The 17,112-nt window shown below is 42.8% G+C and overlaps 2 protein-coding genes across 2 annotated transcripts; one reads left to right on the forward strand and one right to left on the reverse strand.

Moving 5' to 3' along the window:
- Window positions 1-1,623: 1,623 nt before the first annotated feature.
- Window positions 1,624-3,944, reverse strand: MELLADRAFT_88381 (uncharacterized protein; the record flags this gene model as incomplete). The annotated part of the gene is made up of 4 exons (XM_007411713.1): window positions 1,624-2,363; window positions 2,433-3,150; window positions 3,229-3,536; window positions 3,602-3,944. 4 exons carry the CDS (start codon window positions 3,942-3,944, stop codon window positions 1,624-1,626), a joined length of 2,109 nt encoding a protein of 702 aa, XP_007411775.1.
- A 10,060-nt stretch (window positions 3,945-14,004) lies between these two features.
- Window positions 14,005-15,060, forward strand: MELLADRAFT_88382 (uncharacterized protein; the record flags this gene model as incomplete). The annotated part of the gene is made up of 5 exons (XM_007411631.1): window positions 14,005-14,385; window positions 14,476-14,660; window positions 14,732-14,738; window positions 14,822-14,926; window positions 15,025-15,060. The coding sequence occupies 5 exons, from the start codon at window positions 14,005-14,007 to the stop codon at window positions 15,058-15,060; spliced, it is 714 nt and encodes a 237-aa protein (XP_007411693.1).
- Between the last annotated feature and the right edge of the window lie 2,052 nt (window positions 15,061-17,112).

Below are 17,112 nucleotides of genomic sequence, written 5' to 3' on the forward strand. Positions count from 1 at the left end.
AAGGTCGAATCAACATCCGCATAGATTGCCAGGTTTGGTGCCAGACCGCTGGTACTCCTTCAGGCACTTTATCTGCAAGGGCTTCATTCTGCAAATGTACGGTGTTGAAAATTCCCAATGCGTGAGCCGGCTCTCCCTCATGAGAATTGAAAAGCTTGGGCACTACACCAGCACAGTATTAGCATCTCTGATTATTGTTATCTATAAATCAAACTATGTGGAAACTGACTTGTCAAGCCTACTGTCTGGAACCAGTTTTCACTACAAGAAAGATAATATTTTCTGGGCAGAAAATTAAATTATTGATACACAAAAATATTGAGAGGCCAGGAGGAGAGCAAAAAATGAATAAAAATATGCATCTTGTTCCCTGCGTTGAGAACTTCACTCTGCATATTTTTCCGTATTTTTACAGTCCATATTGATAAGTGTACTAACAATAAACCTTCACAATCATCCAATTACAACCTGTAACAAGCACTGAAATTTGGCTCATTAGTGTTTAGAGAAACTTTTGATTTCTGAAAATACTCATAACTTTTTCAATTCCGGTCCAAAACGCTCGATTTTGGGTGCATTGGTAAGCTGGAATTGTCCTCCAAATAATTCATAATGGGACCACACAGCATGCTGGTCTGCTAAAAAAGATATCATCTTTTTTGGACCACACAGCATGCTGGTCTGCTAAAAAAGATATCATCTTTTTTATACATTTGTACATACAGATCCATAGAATGATTGTCATACTAGCTACATAGTTCTTGATCTTATGAAAGTTCGAGAGGAAGAGTTCAGCTTTCTAATGCACTCAAAATCGAGTGTTTTGAGGCGGATTTGAGAAAGCTATAGGTGTTTTCAGAAATCAAAAGTTTCTCTAAACACTAATGAGCCAAATTTCAGTGCTTGTTACAGGTTGTAATTGGATGATTATGAAGGTTTATTGTTAGTACACTTATCAATACGGACTGTAAAAATATGGAAAAATATGGAGAGTGAAGCTCTCACCGCAGGGAACAAGATGCATATTTTTATTTATTTTTTGCCCTTCTCCTGGCCTCTCAATATTTTTGTGTATCAATAATTTAATTTTCTGCCCAGAAAATATTATATTTTGTGTAGTGTTTGTGCATTGAATTGTGTCCTTATGATTACATTGCTTGTTCCACCTTCAATAAAACCTAAGAAGATTTGATCCAACGGTTTGCCTGACCGTCTATGATTTAATAAGGAAATCAATGCATCCCAGGCCGCCAATTTTGCTACCTTACTAGTTTGATTACTGTTGTACGGTGATAACATTTCCTTCAGCTCCTTCTCCATTGGCCCCGTTCCTAGGAAAAACTTGTTTCCTTTTATAACACAAGTCAGAAAACAATTGTGTGAATGAGATGAACTGAACTGAATCTCACCTGGAGCAAGGCTCTCCTTCTCTATCACTTCATTTTTCTTTCTCTTTGTTCCTACATTATTTTTTCCTTTTACTTCCACTTCTTTCTCTTTCACACCTACTGCTGTTGAATGTTGCTGGTTTTGTTGGTTTTCTAAAACGGCTGAAGTCTTGGCGGGCTTGTTTCTATCGCTAGCTTTTGGAATGACAACGACAACAAAAGGTGTTCTTCTTGTTCACAAATTTCTTTTATTGATTTGGTGAACATCTTCTTCAACCGGACCCTCTGAATTGGTTATTTGATTGTTTGACTGATTACCTTGATTGTCCATAGGAGTTGAATTGTCAATTCGTTCTTTGGAAAGGGTGGACCGTGCTTGATCATCCACAGGTGGTGACTGTTCAGTTTGCTCTGCAGATAGGGCTGGCCAGTCTTGATCGTTGATAGCAGCTGAATCTTCAGTTCGTTTGTCAGATGTGTTTGGTGGGTCTTGATCACAGGCTTGATCATACAGACAAGCTGACTCTTGAGTTTGTTTATCAGGTAGGTTTGTCGGTGTAGCTTGATTAGGTTCACTACATATATCATTGACGTTGTGAATCTGATGTTCGCAAGTAGGGTTAGGTGAAGTTGAGACCGCAAATCCATCTTTCCCACCCTTCCTCTTATCGCCTATAACTTCGGTCTGAGAAACTTCAAGCGTGTCATGATTATCCTCAAGGATCTCCTTGTTTTCAAGCGCTACATTCTTCAAGTCGACCAGGCGGTCGTGATTCTCTTCCCCTCCAAGTGGCCCTTTCGTCACGTTGTATGTTGAATTATTTTGGCTGGTACTTGCAATCGGATTGAGTTGGCCATTGTCAATATTGAAGAGTTGAAGAGAAATTCCGTATTTTGTGAGTAGGTCTTCGTCCTCATTGTCCGGGATCATTATCACCTCGTCTTTGGGGGGAAGGGGTTTCTTCTGTATTATTGCTATTTTGACAAAACAAATAAATTAGTAAAAGTAAATGAGTTAATACCCTCAAAGTCAAAGAGACATACCATTGCCGGTTTTCATACACTTGGAAGCAAGTTCCTCCAGTTGGATTGCAATTGGAGCAGTCCAACAATTGGACAGCTTTGCTTCTTCTAAAGCAGCCATGAGCTTAGAGTAAATGGGAATGGCAGTTGATGCATACAAAGGTTTCTTCTCTGAGCTCTGCTGCGGTGATTGAATAGAAGTACTATCAACCTCGACTCTTGCTCGAACATCCCTTTTTAAGGTAGAGATGTCAAAAGAAGTCAATTGTGATTGCTTGTGGTTGCTCTGGATTTCTTCTTGATGATTCAAGTCTTCACTGATATCTAAGACACAACTTCCAAGAGAATGACTTGTTGCTTGTTCAATAGTATTGGGAATTGTGGCTGTCGAGTCAGAAGCCGCTTTTGCCGGGGTCAGAGTTTCAGAGAGCAAATGGGGTTTTGAGGCAGCATCAGAGTGCTGATTAGACGGAATTGGGGTATCAGACGTTGCTAGTCTTGGTCTGATATTTCTTTGATAACTAGTGTCTTCAACAGTCGCACTGCTCTTCTGATTGGCCTGAGGTGTTGAAGCTGGATGAGATTGAGAAGGTGTTTCCACTTGATCATTGGAGTTGTTGGTCAAAGAAGAAGAGTTAATGTTTCCTGTATCCGCTGAGGAAAAATCTGAGTGAGCCAGAGACTTCCCAGCTTTCTCAATTTCATACGCTAGCCTGTCTGAAATAAAGGTATCTTTGTCCTAATTTCCATCTGTTGTACTGGTGAAAGGAGTAGACTTTTCAATACGGTCCGGAGAATTCGGATGAGAAGAGCTGACATCGTGAAGATTATTTTGATTGATATTTGTATTGCTGGCTTCTTCTTGTTGGCTGTTGAATAATGTTTTAGCGGATTTGGTAGTTGCTTCCACAACACTGTTAATCCGGTTCAGAGAATTTGTATGAGAAGAGCTGATATCTTGAGAACTATCCTGATTGATATTTGTATCACGGGCTTGTTCTTGTTGGTCGTTCAGTGATGTTTTAGCCAATTTGGTAGTTGATTCCACAACACTATTTGGTTTTGCGGCAAAGAAGCCATTTGGTTCATCAAGGTTTGGCGGATTTGAAAGGCTGATTTCCGAATCTTGCTCCGCAGGAAAAAATTTCAATACCACATTTGAATCATTGATATCAGATTCCTTAACTTACTTGAAGGTTGATTGCTTGTTGACTTATCGAGGTCCTTAACAGAACTTCCTTGAGGAGTGACTGGTTGGTTTGCTCCAGGACCTGCAGTGATAGCAGGATCCCCTTGGGCATGACTAGAACCCAAACTGTTGGTATTCATTGAGTTTGCTTGGTTCAAAAGAATCGCAATGTCAGGAGTTTGAGATAGATCGCCTTGGCCTTTTTGAGACAGATGAGTGGTGAGATTTGTTGATGAACCTCCTGGGCAGGACCGATCGGTGCCAAGGTTTGTAGATGAACCTCCTTGGCCTGACTGATTAGCAGAATCGAATTGATCTTCTTGATTGTTGGTTAACATGTCCATGATCAATCCGTTGGTACCTTTGCTGGTCTTCTTCCCACTTCTATTTGGTTTGTCTGATATTTTTGAATGAGGATGGACAAAACAAAGAATTTGATGATTGTAAAAGGCTTTTCAAGAAAGTTTAAACGATGAAGGTATTATGATAACTAGATAACTATAATACTATCTTGATTTATTTCAAACAATGTTTTAAGTTGTTGTTGAAATAATAAATCAAGACCAAAACAGACGAGATTAGGGAAACAGAGACCCAGCGCAAAAAGGGACAAGGTATCAAGAACCAGAGATGGTGAGAAAGAATCTTGAGAAGGGGAGGAACAATCATTTTCGTGATGGAAGTTTGTTGGATCAATCAGCGGCTTCAAGGTCCTAGTACAAGATCTGACTTGAGTTATTTGACAGAGTGATTCATTCGTATTTAACAACAAGGGTATGGAGTTTTGAGGAAAATGATCAAGCTCCACTTTTGATACCGTAGAAAGGGCTGAACAGCTTTACAGGTCCCGACTCCCCACCGTCCCTCTACCCAATGACTTCCAGAGACACCTGGGGCATCCTCATGAATCTGAGCCAGTCCACGCCAAGCCCAAACACTTGGACTGCCAGCTACCCAATCACTTCCCAAGATACCAGGGCATCCTGAATTTGATCCAGTCCACTCAAAGCCCAAACACTTGGACTGCCAGCCGCCTCAAGTTCCAATTGCTATCCAAACTCAATGTAACATCCATTCAATATGACCTTGTTTGGTACAGTTCTTGGCAGGATTGTCTGGATTGAGCTTAAATTTGACCTACTGCTCAGGAAATCACAGTGAGGAACCCAGAGGATCGTCTTGATATCTTTCCAAGAAGTCTTACCAACGCATTGTGCTTCTTGAGAGCTATCTTGGTGTCGTGGATTTGGCCATTCATCTGTAGATAGAGTACAAGCCTCATATCTTGAACTAAAATCATTTTGCAATCTATACATGTATAATTTGGCACAAGCTTTGATTACCAAGCGTGCTAGCAACCATAAAGAATCACTGATAGTTACTCTGATTTGACGCAAGTAGTGTGGTTGAGTAGGACATCAGATATGTTTTAATTGGGTTGAAATCCGCATGGCAGGTTGAACCCAAAGGAACAAATTGCAGCTCTCTCTATGATACATCAGGGTTATGATGATATATCCTTACAGAGGTAACCCTAGGATGTAAAGCTATACCAAATCATTTGAGGATACAAGCTTTATGATAATTTATCCGTACACAGTGGGAATCCTGTGGATGTAAATATATACCAAAACATTTGTTTGTCACAAACTGAAATTCTTAGAGATATAGTATTGAGAGGGCAAATAGAGAAGCAGGAAATTCGTTGTAAACACATTTCAAATCAAGTATTTTAATTCAAGTCCTGGCTAACAACACTACTTTCATCATTTTGAGAAGAATTTTGTTGCAGAGTGTTGTCATCAGAATGAGAATCATAGTGATCATGAAGAAGATGACTATCTGGACCTAAGATCTTTTCAAGCACTCTTTCATGGCGTCTGAGATTGATTCGGTTTGAATCTGAGTTTAGCTGAACATCTATGACATCTACTTCCAAATCTTCAAACTTTTTCTGAATTCTGTCAACGTATATCATTGCTTTGAAGAGAGGTGGAGTATCTTCAGTTTCCCTTACCAGAAAATCCAGGGCCATGTAAGAATGAAACCTCCTCACCATTCTCCATCACCCTTTTGGTACAAAAGATTAATTTGGTCATATCTGAAACTAGATCGCAAGTTTGATTAATTGATTGAAACAAATTACAAACGGGGTATTGAATGTCAACCCACCATGTTTTTCAAGTGTGCAAATTGTTTTCACATCATCTTCGCCGCTCTTGGTGGGTGAAGTGGAGGCTTTTTCGTGAATCTTAACTGCCAAACTATCTTGAGAATTTGCTGAAGTTGATTTGGAGAAATTCATCAAAAGGTGTGTATCAATGAAGAAAGATTGAACATACCCACCAAGATTCTGAGCTTGTGGTAAGCTTACATCGGAAACATTAGATCCCAGCCTGTCCATGAAGAGATAACTGAAGTGTTATATAATCAAAGGTCGGTACAATGAAGCTACTGGATATTCGTAAAATCTAGAAAGTGCGGATTGGTGTGAGTGATCAAAACGGGATACTTGGTCTGATCAGATTATATAGTTGTAAATTAATTTGACTTGTCGACAATACAAAATGGTCAAGTACAAGGAGATAAGTGTGAATTTCAAGTAGTTCAGACAAGGGGTCAAGCGGGCAGTCATTGACAATGCGTACCTCACATAGGCATAACATTAATCTTGACGTTGAGCTTTGTTGGAGTGGGGAAACTGGAAAAAGAAGGTTTCCATCTTGGTTCTTCTATCTCACCTCGGAGGGTTACCTGATTTTGCTGACAGATGGATCTAATCGGATCCAAGATATGTGCATAGCCTCACAAAGGCATACCATATATATCAATTCTAAGCGTGGTTGCAGTATGGAAGGGTGGACAAGAACCGTTTGTATCTTGGTTCTTCCATTTTACCTCAAAGGATGACCTGCTTGAGCCAATAAATGGATCTCATCATAAGTAAACTGGGATGGTGATGGGTCAACTGGCGGCTTGCTACATCGTTCATATGATTAATAAATCAAATCAGATCCATACTCCGATGCGTCCACAAATAATAGATGTATACTCACAGGGAGAATCACACAAGATCCCAGATGACTTGCGTGCATCTATAAATACGAGAATGATCAGTGAATGCACAAAACATTGATTCAAACAAGTCAGACTGATATCAACACTGGGTAAGCAACGCTTACCGTTGCTGTTGCGCAACGCGGCATTGCGGTTTCCAGACAGAGCTGCGCTTCCGTGCAGCGTAGCACTCTGGGTGCAAGACCCCGCAGAGCTTCCTACAATTGTAAAAGTAGGTTTTATCAAAAGAGCAATGCAGACGCCTCTGTAGCACTGCAGACCGCAACTGTTGCGGGTGTTACGGGGCCATGAAGGTTATTCATTCTGTTGGAACATTTACGCCACACAATCATTCCTTGACCCTCTGTTATACATACTACACAAATCAATTTGGAAACAATATCGACGTATCTGGACAATTTACAATGGCTGTGGTCAAGTACAGCACAGGAGATCAAAAGCCTATACCCAAACTCAGATCAAACTTGAAAACACCCTTCGCCCCGGACATTTAGAAGTTGGAGGCCTCCCAATTTGTGTTTGATTTGCTTTTTTATCCCCTCTTTTGTTTCCTCTAACCGTCTTATTGATATAATCTTCATCCAATTTTTTATTCCAAAACAATGCCTATCACCATCTTACCAATATTGTTTGACTCTCTTTAATAACTCATCTCTTGACTTGTTTTTTTTGGTTTGTTAGACAGATCAATTTAGAATGATAAAGAAATTGAAAGAACACAAGATTGAAAGAGCTGCCAAAGGAACAAAAATAAAGTCGGTGAAATAGAGAAAGAAGTTGGAAATATAAACCAAGAAACAAATGTATGTAAGTTGGATTGACTTCAAAACTAACCTCTTTAACCTTCTTATAAGCTCAAAAAGGTTTGTGAGATTGGTCTGACATAAAGTATGTGGTTTTTTGTTTTTGAATGATAGGGTTGAGATTTTTGATTGTTGAACTAGGCATTGAGCAGGGTTTGGTTAAGTACAAGCCATAGATATACCCATGACTTGACCATGACTCGATTTTTGCTCGATTTTTTTCATTTTTCTTTTTGGTTTTTTCCTTACTCTTGTTTATATTTGACAGTGTTTAAAAAACATCAATCCAATTCATAACTATCTTTGGTATCTGTTTATTCACCTTGTTTTTCATGTTTTTATACGTTTTAGTGAGTTGCGTTGCTGTTGCGCCCGTTGCCCAGCATCAAAAAGCAACACTGACGGTGTAGCGTTGCTCTTTGGTTTTGAAGCCTGCTACGCCACCGGACTTTGAAAAAGTCGGGTTTTTTTGTGGAGCAACGCTGCGCTGGATGTGCTTGTTGTGGTTCGCAGCGTTGCTGATACATACCCGCCACCATGGCAACACCGCTTTGGTTTCTCAAGCATTATCATTGACTGACAGGGATGTGTACCTTTGAGGTAAGCAGCAACTTCATTGGACTCTACCTTGGGTCCTTGAGCCTTGAAAAGCTGAAAGAGATTGTTAGCACTCGGCTGATTTGAATTTGATGGAGGCTGAGACTCTTTGCTTGAAGTTACTGTAACAGCGTCCAGTTTGGTCTTGCAATTAGCAAAAGTTTCTTGAAGGAGTTTTTGTGCTTGGCCGGTGATTTTGTGATCTGGTCCAAAAGCATGTTCAAAAAATTGCAATCGGAAGAATGGGTTGAGGATGGTCGCCAAGACAGTTGTGTCGCACTGCAGAGCTTCATCTAAATATCTATCTACCCGGACTTGCATTGAGTGGATCATAGGGAACGGAGCATCATCCAACCCACTCCTCTCACAGCTGATGGTGTTGAGGGTGGTTTCGTTCCTGGATGTCTTTTGGTGATCTTTTGATCACCTGGTACGCACGAGGGCGTGCGTGAAACTCCACCTTGTGCACTTCCTCACCCTCAGGTCAGGAAGTGCGGGTTTGCAAGAGTGGCAAAGCCTCATCCCCAAACTTGGTTTCTCTGAACCAATGAGATTTGGACTGGCCTTGCCCTACAGAGCCCACCCACCCTCCTGGGGTTTTGGGGCCAGGCGTCTACCAGGGTGAGATTGGGAACCCATCACTTGGCTGCCGGGTTTGGCGCCAAGCCTTCCAGGCTCACCCTAGCACGCCCAAACCTCCCCATTCTCAACGGGTAGATGGTAGTCTGAGAGGGACAAAAAACGTGAGGTAGGAAACGGATTTTGGGGGGGATTTAAGGTTCTGCTGATCTACGCCACCTTGTTTGGTGGCGTCGCCACTCGTGTGTAGATCATCATCCCCCTTGTTTCTATTGGCCCCTGCTCACGGGTTCACTACTCTCCTTTTCAGCTCTCTTACACTCACTCTTTCTGTTGTGGTCTCAATGGCTCTAGCTTTTCTTGGTTTCCTCTATTTTCTTATCACTTGCATTGCCATTATCGTTTCTATTTTTATCATTCTGCAACGCCTCTCTCGTCAATCACTCTCAAGAATCTCTCAGTAGTTTCTATCTCTTCTTTAGTGTAGGACTTCAGGTACCTCAGGTAAGTCAGCGACTTCCATCTCCCTTGTTTTGCTATTGTCTTCATTGGAGTTCCTAGGTTGTAACAAATTGATGCTCCTCCTACTCTGAAAGAGTGTCCTGACCAAGTTCCTATGCCTGCTCCTCCCCAGCTCTCTTTGAGTAACTTTACAAATCTCCCTTTTGTCAATGGTCGAATTCCATTTAGACTTTCCCAAGCAAATAAAAGGTTGTCTCAATCAGCTGTTGTGTTGGCTTGCATTGTTCTTTCTAGCGCCGCTACTGGGTCTAGAACGTTGAATTGTTCTTGCAGTCGGATAGTTTGGATTTCACTACGATCGGCTGTTTTGGCTTTCCTCAACTTCAACTCCGCTAATCTGGACCCGTTCTTTTTGCCAAATTCTACATGTCACCTCAGCAATGCGCCGTCCCTTGGTTTTTCTCAAAGGAGTTCCCCAAGCCTTGCCATCCCCCAGAAGGCGATGATAGCAATGTCTGCTGCGAGTTCATGTTCTCATGATCTCCCGTGTGCATAACGTAAGCGTTTGGAAAGTTGTCTGATCATAATCGGTTGCTTCTTTGTTACCAAGGCCGCTTCTTCTTTGTTTCTTTCTCTGTCTACGTTTGGTCAAGTCGTGTGTTTGACAATGTGCCAGGCTCAAATGCCGTCTAGGTACTTCTTTATAGTCACCGCTGACACTTCTCTCTTTGGGCCGTTCTCTTTTTCTGATTTTGATTGTCCTGCCCATGCAATAAAATCATAGATATCTTTGTCTGTGATTGGTACGTCTTCATCAAAACCTTCTGAGGTTTTTTTCTTTGAACTCTATAAATTTTGACATTCCACTTGAATATCCCTTCAGTGTTGTTGCGGCCCATCCACTCAAGGCTACATGATGTCCTGTCTGCAATTTTGATTTAATCTTAGCTACTTTGAAATGTTTTGGAAGTGCCGGTGGCATTATTGCAATGATGGATTCTGATTTAGAGTGACTCTCTGCTCATTCCTGGACAATGAACTTTTCTAGGTCCGCAGGTATCTTTACTTGCACTAGGTCTCTGACTCGTTTCGAAGAGTCGTACCCTCGTGACAGCCGATTGGCGGTATTGTCCTCAGATCTCACTTGTTTCTGGTTGATCCTACAGTTGAGTCTGAATGTTTCATCCTGTATCTTTTTCCATTCTCTATTCACCCACCTATTCCTTGACTTTCCATTTCTAACCGCTCCTTCTGTTACTACGTTATCCGTCAAGACTAGGAATTCTGATCCTCTGACTTCCATCAGTGATTCTAGCATCAGTAACCCAAGTCTTAAAGCAACTGTTTCCGATCTCCCTCCTCAAGCCATCTCTCTCTTCTAGGTCCCAACCTCTTCTTGACCGGCATCAAGACCATTTCTTGCCTATTACTATTTCTATCCCATATGACAATGAGGCATTGCCTACCCATGCCACGTTGGAACTGGTGGAAGCGCTACTCCTGTCTGGGAAACGAAGGATGGAGTTGGCCAATGGAGATGTAGTTGAGAATGGTTGCCTCATAGTCCTCAACGATTTGACACAAATGGAGAAGTCCCTACCTGAATTGTCACCAGTGTTGACGACGTACATGCAAACATTCAAGGCATACGTGCCGTTGACGGTCTTCAAACGTGATTTCTTGAGACAAGACGCCAAAGGGTGGAGCACGAAAGAAGCCCCAACGACTTCAAAGATCCTAGAGGGTTCTTATTCCTGGTCTCGGGATCAGGCGTCTCGGTTCGGCAGTCGTGAGCACTTTGGTCCAGGTGTCAAGGTCCTCAAATATCTCCTCTGGAATATCTCTCAAGGCAAGATGGTTCACCCATTCAGCAAGCCAATGGTAGATGGCCATACAGTGGCACTTTAGTTGTGGATATACCAAGGTCAGGTGACTAAGCCGACCAACCATTTTCTCTGCCGCTTTCCGCAAAGCTCTTTTCTGACTTCTGAATGTCTTGATTTGTTCAAGCCGCTCCAGTCGTTTTTCCTGCGGGACTTGCACCGTTTTATTGAGGCCATCCCATAAGAAATCAAGGTATTCCTGTTTGTAGCTGAACTCTTTCCACTTCTTTGAGTTTGTCACGACGCCTAGCTCTTCACTCAGCTTTACTACATCTTGCATTGAGTTCTGTTGGATCCGTCTGCCAGATTCATAAATAGGGTATCATCTACCCAACGAAATGCCTTTGAGAAACCCATTTGACTTGTTATGATATGCTTCCAAGCATCTGCCACCTGCCCAAACACTGCGCATCCGGCCACCCCACCAAACATTATCCTAGTATCGACGTAGACTCCACCATCAAAACCTAGGACCATCAAGTAAGGCCATTGGCACATCATCGTTGGGATTTGCCTACAGGCGTGGGCCCAGTCGTATATGCCAAGAAGGACGGGTCCTGTTGAACTTAGTAAGAACAGCGCAACTTTTTCAAAGTTGTCCCATGATGTTTCAAACTTGTTTTTATGGACTCTTGCGTTGACAGATTTTATCATCAAATCATTTCTAGGGAAGGATAGATTGTTTATTGGTCTGAGAGATCCATATCCGTTGGTCACCGCTCCCAATGGGCTCCTTGAAAAGAAACCCAGCTCCCGGTATACTTCCTCCAAACATGCGTCCTTCTTCTACTTCTTTCGACATACTCTTTTCTATCTTTTCCCGGGCGGAGAGGGCTGATGAGTGATTCGGTGGGCAAAAGAATCTATGTCCTTCTACTGGTTCTTTGGGTATTCCTTGATGGAAACCATGGGTGAAACCGGCTAATATCTTCTCGGATTCTTTCAAGATGACTGCTCTCTCTAAATCCGGCCTCCATCAATATATATTCATCTCACATCTCACCTGTTTTGGCCCTCTCGACTCTCTAGCCGTAATTCTCAGTGGGTATTTGTCTAGGCTTTCTCTCTTCTCTTTCTCATGATCTCAACGTCTCAGTGGGGACAATGGTACAAGGCACCATCTTGGTTTTGGCGCATTTGTGGCCGGGCTGTCTCTCATAGGATTGTGAGGTACTTCATCTCCACTGCAACAAACAGGTACAAAAACAGGGCAAGTGTTTACTCAGGTCAGGTCAAGGTACAATCTCATCCCCTTGTAACATGGGTACATCTCTCTGAATTTCAGGGCACATGGTTGTAATTTCCGGTTTATTGCGTAGGATGTCTATTTTCACACTCACTAGCTACGCTTATTGTCTTGATTGTACTTTTTGTACTTCTCAAACTTCCTCGCATGGTAGCCTTTTTCCGGGCTCCTGGGTGAGCCCTGAGTACTAAACCAGCGTACCAATGGGCGACAAATACAATAAAAAACCTTAAAAACAACAATTACAACTCAAGGCTCAGTTTCAAGAGTCAAGTTACGTATGATTTGGCATATGTAACATGTGCAAAACTTACATCAAAGAGTGTGTACGTACACAACTTTGATGTGAACCAAAGCTACATATGTTTCACAGATGTAACATGTAAGTAACAAGTGAAATATACTTTAACCCAATAGTAACCGTGTTACTGTAATCAACCTAACCTTAGAACCACAAATTGTGCGCACTTGTAGTCCAAAGATTCCCAGGGTTCAGACTATATAAACCCTGAAGATCCCACCAGTTTTTGAATCATCACATTATTATTCAACAATCATTAAAATTTGCTCACTTCATCTTCCTAGAACTTTTAAACTTTGTTTAACATCTACAAACTTTAAAAGCTTGATTCTACAAACCTTGAAACCTCAACCTTGTGTCTTGTTGACTTTATTGTGTGCACATCAACCCTTGTTTCTGTCTGATTAGATTCCTTAATCAGTAGTTTTTGTAATAACCATACAGTGGAATTATGTATAAGGAAGTAGTCCTTGAGTGCTGCTTATATCAGATTTGGGATTCATCTGATATGAGAAACTCTTAATCTACGGGGAAATCTCTATTAGTCAGAGTGTAAAGTTCCTGGTGTTATAAAAGACTTTAACACCACCTTCTTTGACCTTTCTTTGAATAAGAAGAGGATCAATTTAGGATTGAGAACTGCGCGTCAGTTGCTCTTATTTTTAATTATTGCAAGGACAATACTTAACCCAAAATTCCTGGGCTAAATCCTTTGTTTAAAGGTCAACTAACTGAAGTCTTTACTTGTTTATTCCAAGTAAAGCTCCTACGCCCACGTCTTTACCCGCTCAAACTTGTGGATACTAATCCCCACGAGTCTAGTAGAAGTTTGTTTAAACTTCTATCCTCTTTTTTATTCAATCTATTAGCCCAACAGACGCTAGTAGGCTCACATCCTGCCTCTCTCTCTTCAACGGTCATCCCGGAGATCATAGCCTCGCTCTTGGCTCCTGCCTCAATCGTTTCCTTGGTCCCTCGCTGCTTGCCCTTTGGCAGCCTTCTTTGCCTTGTATTCGGCCTTTGGAAGCCAGGGTTCCGTCCTCGCTGGGTTTGTGTGCAGGGATGATGTCGAGGCCGCGTTATAGGGGGTGTTTCCTTGCGGCGCAAACGTTCTCTTGCTAAACTGGTTTTCTTTAGTTAAACCAGTTTCCGTCTGGTGCGTCCAGATTTGTTTGGTATGCCCTCTTGCCAAAGTGTTCGCAGATCAGCTTTACTTTGTCGAGAAGAACTTGCTGCACTTTTGTGATGTTGTAGATTTTGTTGTCCGCTGTCGAGCGCATCACCCCTTGTTGCACTTGTTGGCAGTAACGCAGCGCCACCATCCAGCCAACATTTTCCCTGAGTTCCATCACCACCATCTTATGTCCTTCAAATCTCTCAGACTGTGTCTGCCATCTGGCTTTCTTAACTTATCTGATGAAGAGGGTTATGGTATCTAGCCATTGCTCGTATTGCATGGTGAGTTCCTCCGCGGGAGGTTCGCCGCCGTACACCCGTACTCCGTTTCCCTCTAGGATCTTTGAAGTCGTTGGGGCTTCTTTCGTGCTCCACCCTTTGGCGTCTTGTCTCAAGAAATCACGTTTGAAGACCGTCAACGGCACGTATGCCTTGAATGTTTGCATGTACGTTGTCAACACTGGTGACAATTCAGGTAGGGACTTCTCCATTTGTGTCAAATCGTTGAGGACTATGAGGCAACCATTCTCAACTACATCTCCATTGGCCAACTCCATCCTTCGTTTCCCAGACAGGAGTAGCGCTTCCACCAGTTCCACTTCTGACTTATCTATTGTGGTCCGTGTCGATTTTGGTCTGTCTGGTTGTTTGGACGGGGATGTTGGTCTTGGCCGTTTTGGTCCTCCTTGGTCCTGCCGCTCATTTCCGTTGACTGATGACTCTGTGATGTTGTCTTGGATGAGTCGGTAGGGGGTTGGGGTGGACAGCCGTGGTGGAGCCTGGACTGCTCTTGCCAGGGGAGGAGCATCTCCGGTCCTTGGTCTTTGCGCTGAGGTTTTGCTTCTCGCTGCAACTGATACCGTTCTCTCCCAAGTCATGAAAGAGTCCATGAATTGGGCTAGGAGTGCTGCCGCGTCTGTGTTGTCTCCTCTGAGGTATAGCTCGTCAATCTGGGCTTGGATGTTGATTATCCAATCCCCATCAACCACTGTCAGTTGGAAATAAGACCGCATGTGAGTCAGCAACTGTCTTTCATGCTTCTTTGTGTCTTCCTTTCTAGGTCCGTTTTAACTCTTCTGCCACCCTGTTCTTCTAGCCAGGGGAAGCTATGCCCTCCAGGGACCCTATAGGTCCCAAGGCACCCGCAAACGCAGGCCACGGGATATCACCCGTCTTGAGACTGTCCTATTCGACTAGCTGGGTGAGCTGCACCTTTCTGGTGTGGGATCTGGTCTCTCCCCTCTGTGCGGTGCTTCTTCTCTTTTGTTGACTGAATCTTCTTCTGTTTTGGCCGTATAGGAGGTGTGTTTTGGAGTGTGGGGTAGAAAACGTTAGCCTTACCTGAGCTGCCGTCGCCTTGGGTCGTGAAGTCCCCTTCTCTGGACTCATCTCCGCTTTGGTGGTCCTCCTCGCCGGCTGGAGGTTTCCATGAATTGTCATTGTCATCGGATTCTGGTGCCAAGTCCCCTGCCTCTCCTCGGTTTCCGTTTGGGTTTCCTTCTCCTACTCTACCATTTCCACCTCTTTCTTCTTCTTCTCTTTTGCCTTCACCACATTGTTCTCTTCTTCTACGTCTCCGGTTAGTCCTGGTGCTCTTCTACAGCTTCTCTTTTGGTTTTCTAGGTTTTGTCCCTGCTGTGCGCCTAAAGCTGTGGATCTCGCTCTTGTTATTCTTGTGTCTGCATTTGCTAGTCTTCCTTCCATGATTATCTTCAACAAGGTTAATATCACTTCAACAAATATTTATGAGACAAAAAGATATGTGTGATATGATTACGTGAGATAGTGGTGTGTTGCAGCTGTTCGGTGGTGGACTGAGTAATACAGGAGGGGAGAAATTCTTGTGAGGGAAATTTCTCCCTCCAGTATTTTGAACCGTCGGTATCAGCGGCCACCTCTTGCTGCTACCTGTGGGCTTAAGAACCAACGTAGCTTATGGTTCTTCCAAAGATAGCTTGCTGAGCATTGAAGCCAGATGAACCTTAAGAGGATAAAATTCTGGAATGACCAAGCAGCTGGTGGGACCGTCCCCCTCCATCTGCTTGGTCAGCTCCAAGAACAGCTGAATTAAGAGAACAAAAGAAAAAAACTTAAACAAAAGGACATGTAATTAAATGTACTTATCTTATATTGGAGTTGGTGCTTTTTCATAAAGTGCACCCATGCCTGAGCTACCCAAACACCCTTACAATGCCAAGCGGTAAGTTCCAAGGTCAAATGGCAAACTTGGTAATTCCAATCAGCGTCAATGAAGGTGACTGGGGCCCCTAAAAAGGTGTGAATGTTGTTGTGTGTTGTCCAACTGTTGTGTATTAAAGTAAACTTCCCTGCATTGTCCTTGACAAGAGATGTTGGTGTCAGATTACAATTCTTTTATAGATAGGTATTGATATAATACAAATGACTTACTTTTATTTCCTTCAACACTGTGTCTTGAAACGAGGCATACATACCAGCGGCCTCTCTTGCAACCCAAGTTGTTCAATACCTTTGCATCCCGCTGAGCATATTGAGATGCAAGGCGAAGTAAGGAATCCTTGACTTGATTCCAAGGTATGGAAGTTTCATACCACTGTTGATTGGCTCCTGACGCTTAGTACATGGCAATCGACGATGTCCTATGCCATGTCCGTCGCAATGGATTTTGAGGTTTCCGAGCAAATCAGGGGCGACTTGAAAAAAATTTTTACACCAAAGACATGGGTATGAAAGCGGCGGTAACCCTTTCTCTAACTGTTGAGTGGTCAAAGTTTAATAATTTAAGTATACTCAAGTGTGGATTATGACAAGTAAAAGTGGAAATGAAGAAACCTACATCTTATTTTGAAGATTCAGGTGGTCCGAAAGACTCAGGCACAGGAGTATACTCTTGCTCCTGGTGTCCATCATCGCTGCTCACTTTGAGTACTTTGGTTTGCTTGGCCTTTTGACAAAACGTGAGGTCATCATCCAAATCTTGATTCATTTTGGATTTGGGTGGCAAACTGTCACAAGTAGGCTATCAGAAATTGATGTGGGATTGGTGATATGTATGTTGATAAGCCACTTAGTACTACTACTACTGCTACTCACCTGTGATGGCCTTGCAGCCGTTTCCTGCAAGGTGCTGGAGCTGGAGCTGATTCTTTCAAACAATTGAGTCCAGGAGAGCTTGAGCAAATCTGAATCTGTGAGGTTCTGGACAATGTTTGCGTTTGTTGGGTTGAACCAGTGGCTTGTGGAAGAGGTATCATTCTTCGGCTATCAGAGGAAGGATTGACCATTCCTAGTAAGTTCTTACAAGGAGTTGGTGGTCTAGTGGAGCGCCGGAGTGGTGTGGACAAGCATGACTCCAAGTCAGTTGGTTGTTGAGAATAGGAGGTTGAATTGGGACTGCTAGGCATGATT

The sequence above is a fragment of the Melampsora larici-populina genome (genome assembly GCF_000204055.1).
Source record: "Melampsora larici-populina 98AG31 unplaced genomic scaffold MELLAscaffold_26, whole genome shotgun sequence".
Classification (NCBI taxonomy): domain Eukaryota; kingdom Fungi; phylum Basidiomycota; class Pucciniomycetes; order Pucciniales; family Melampsoraceae; genus Melampsora; species Melampsora laricis-populina.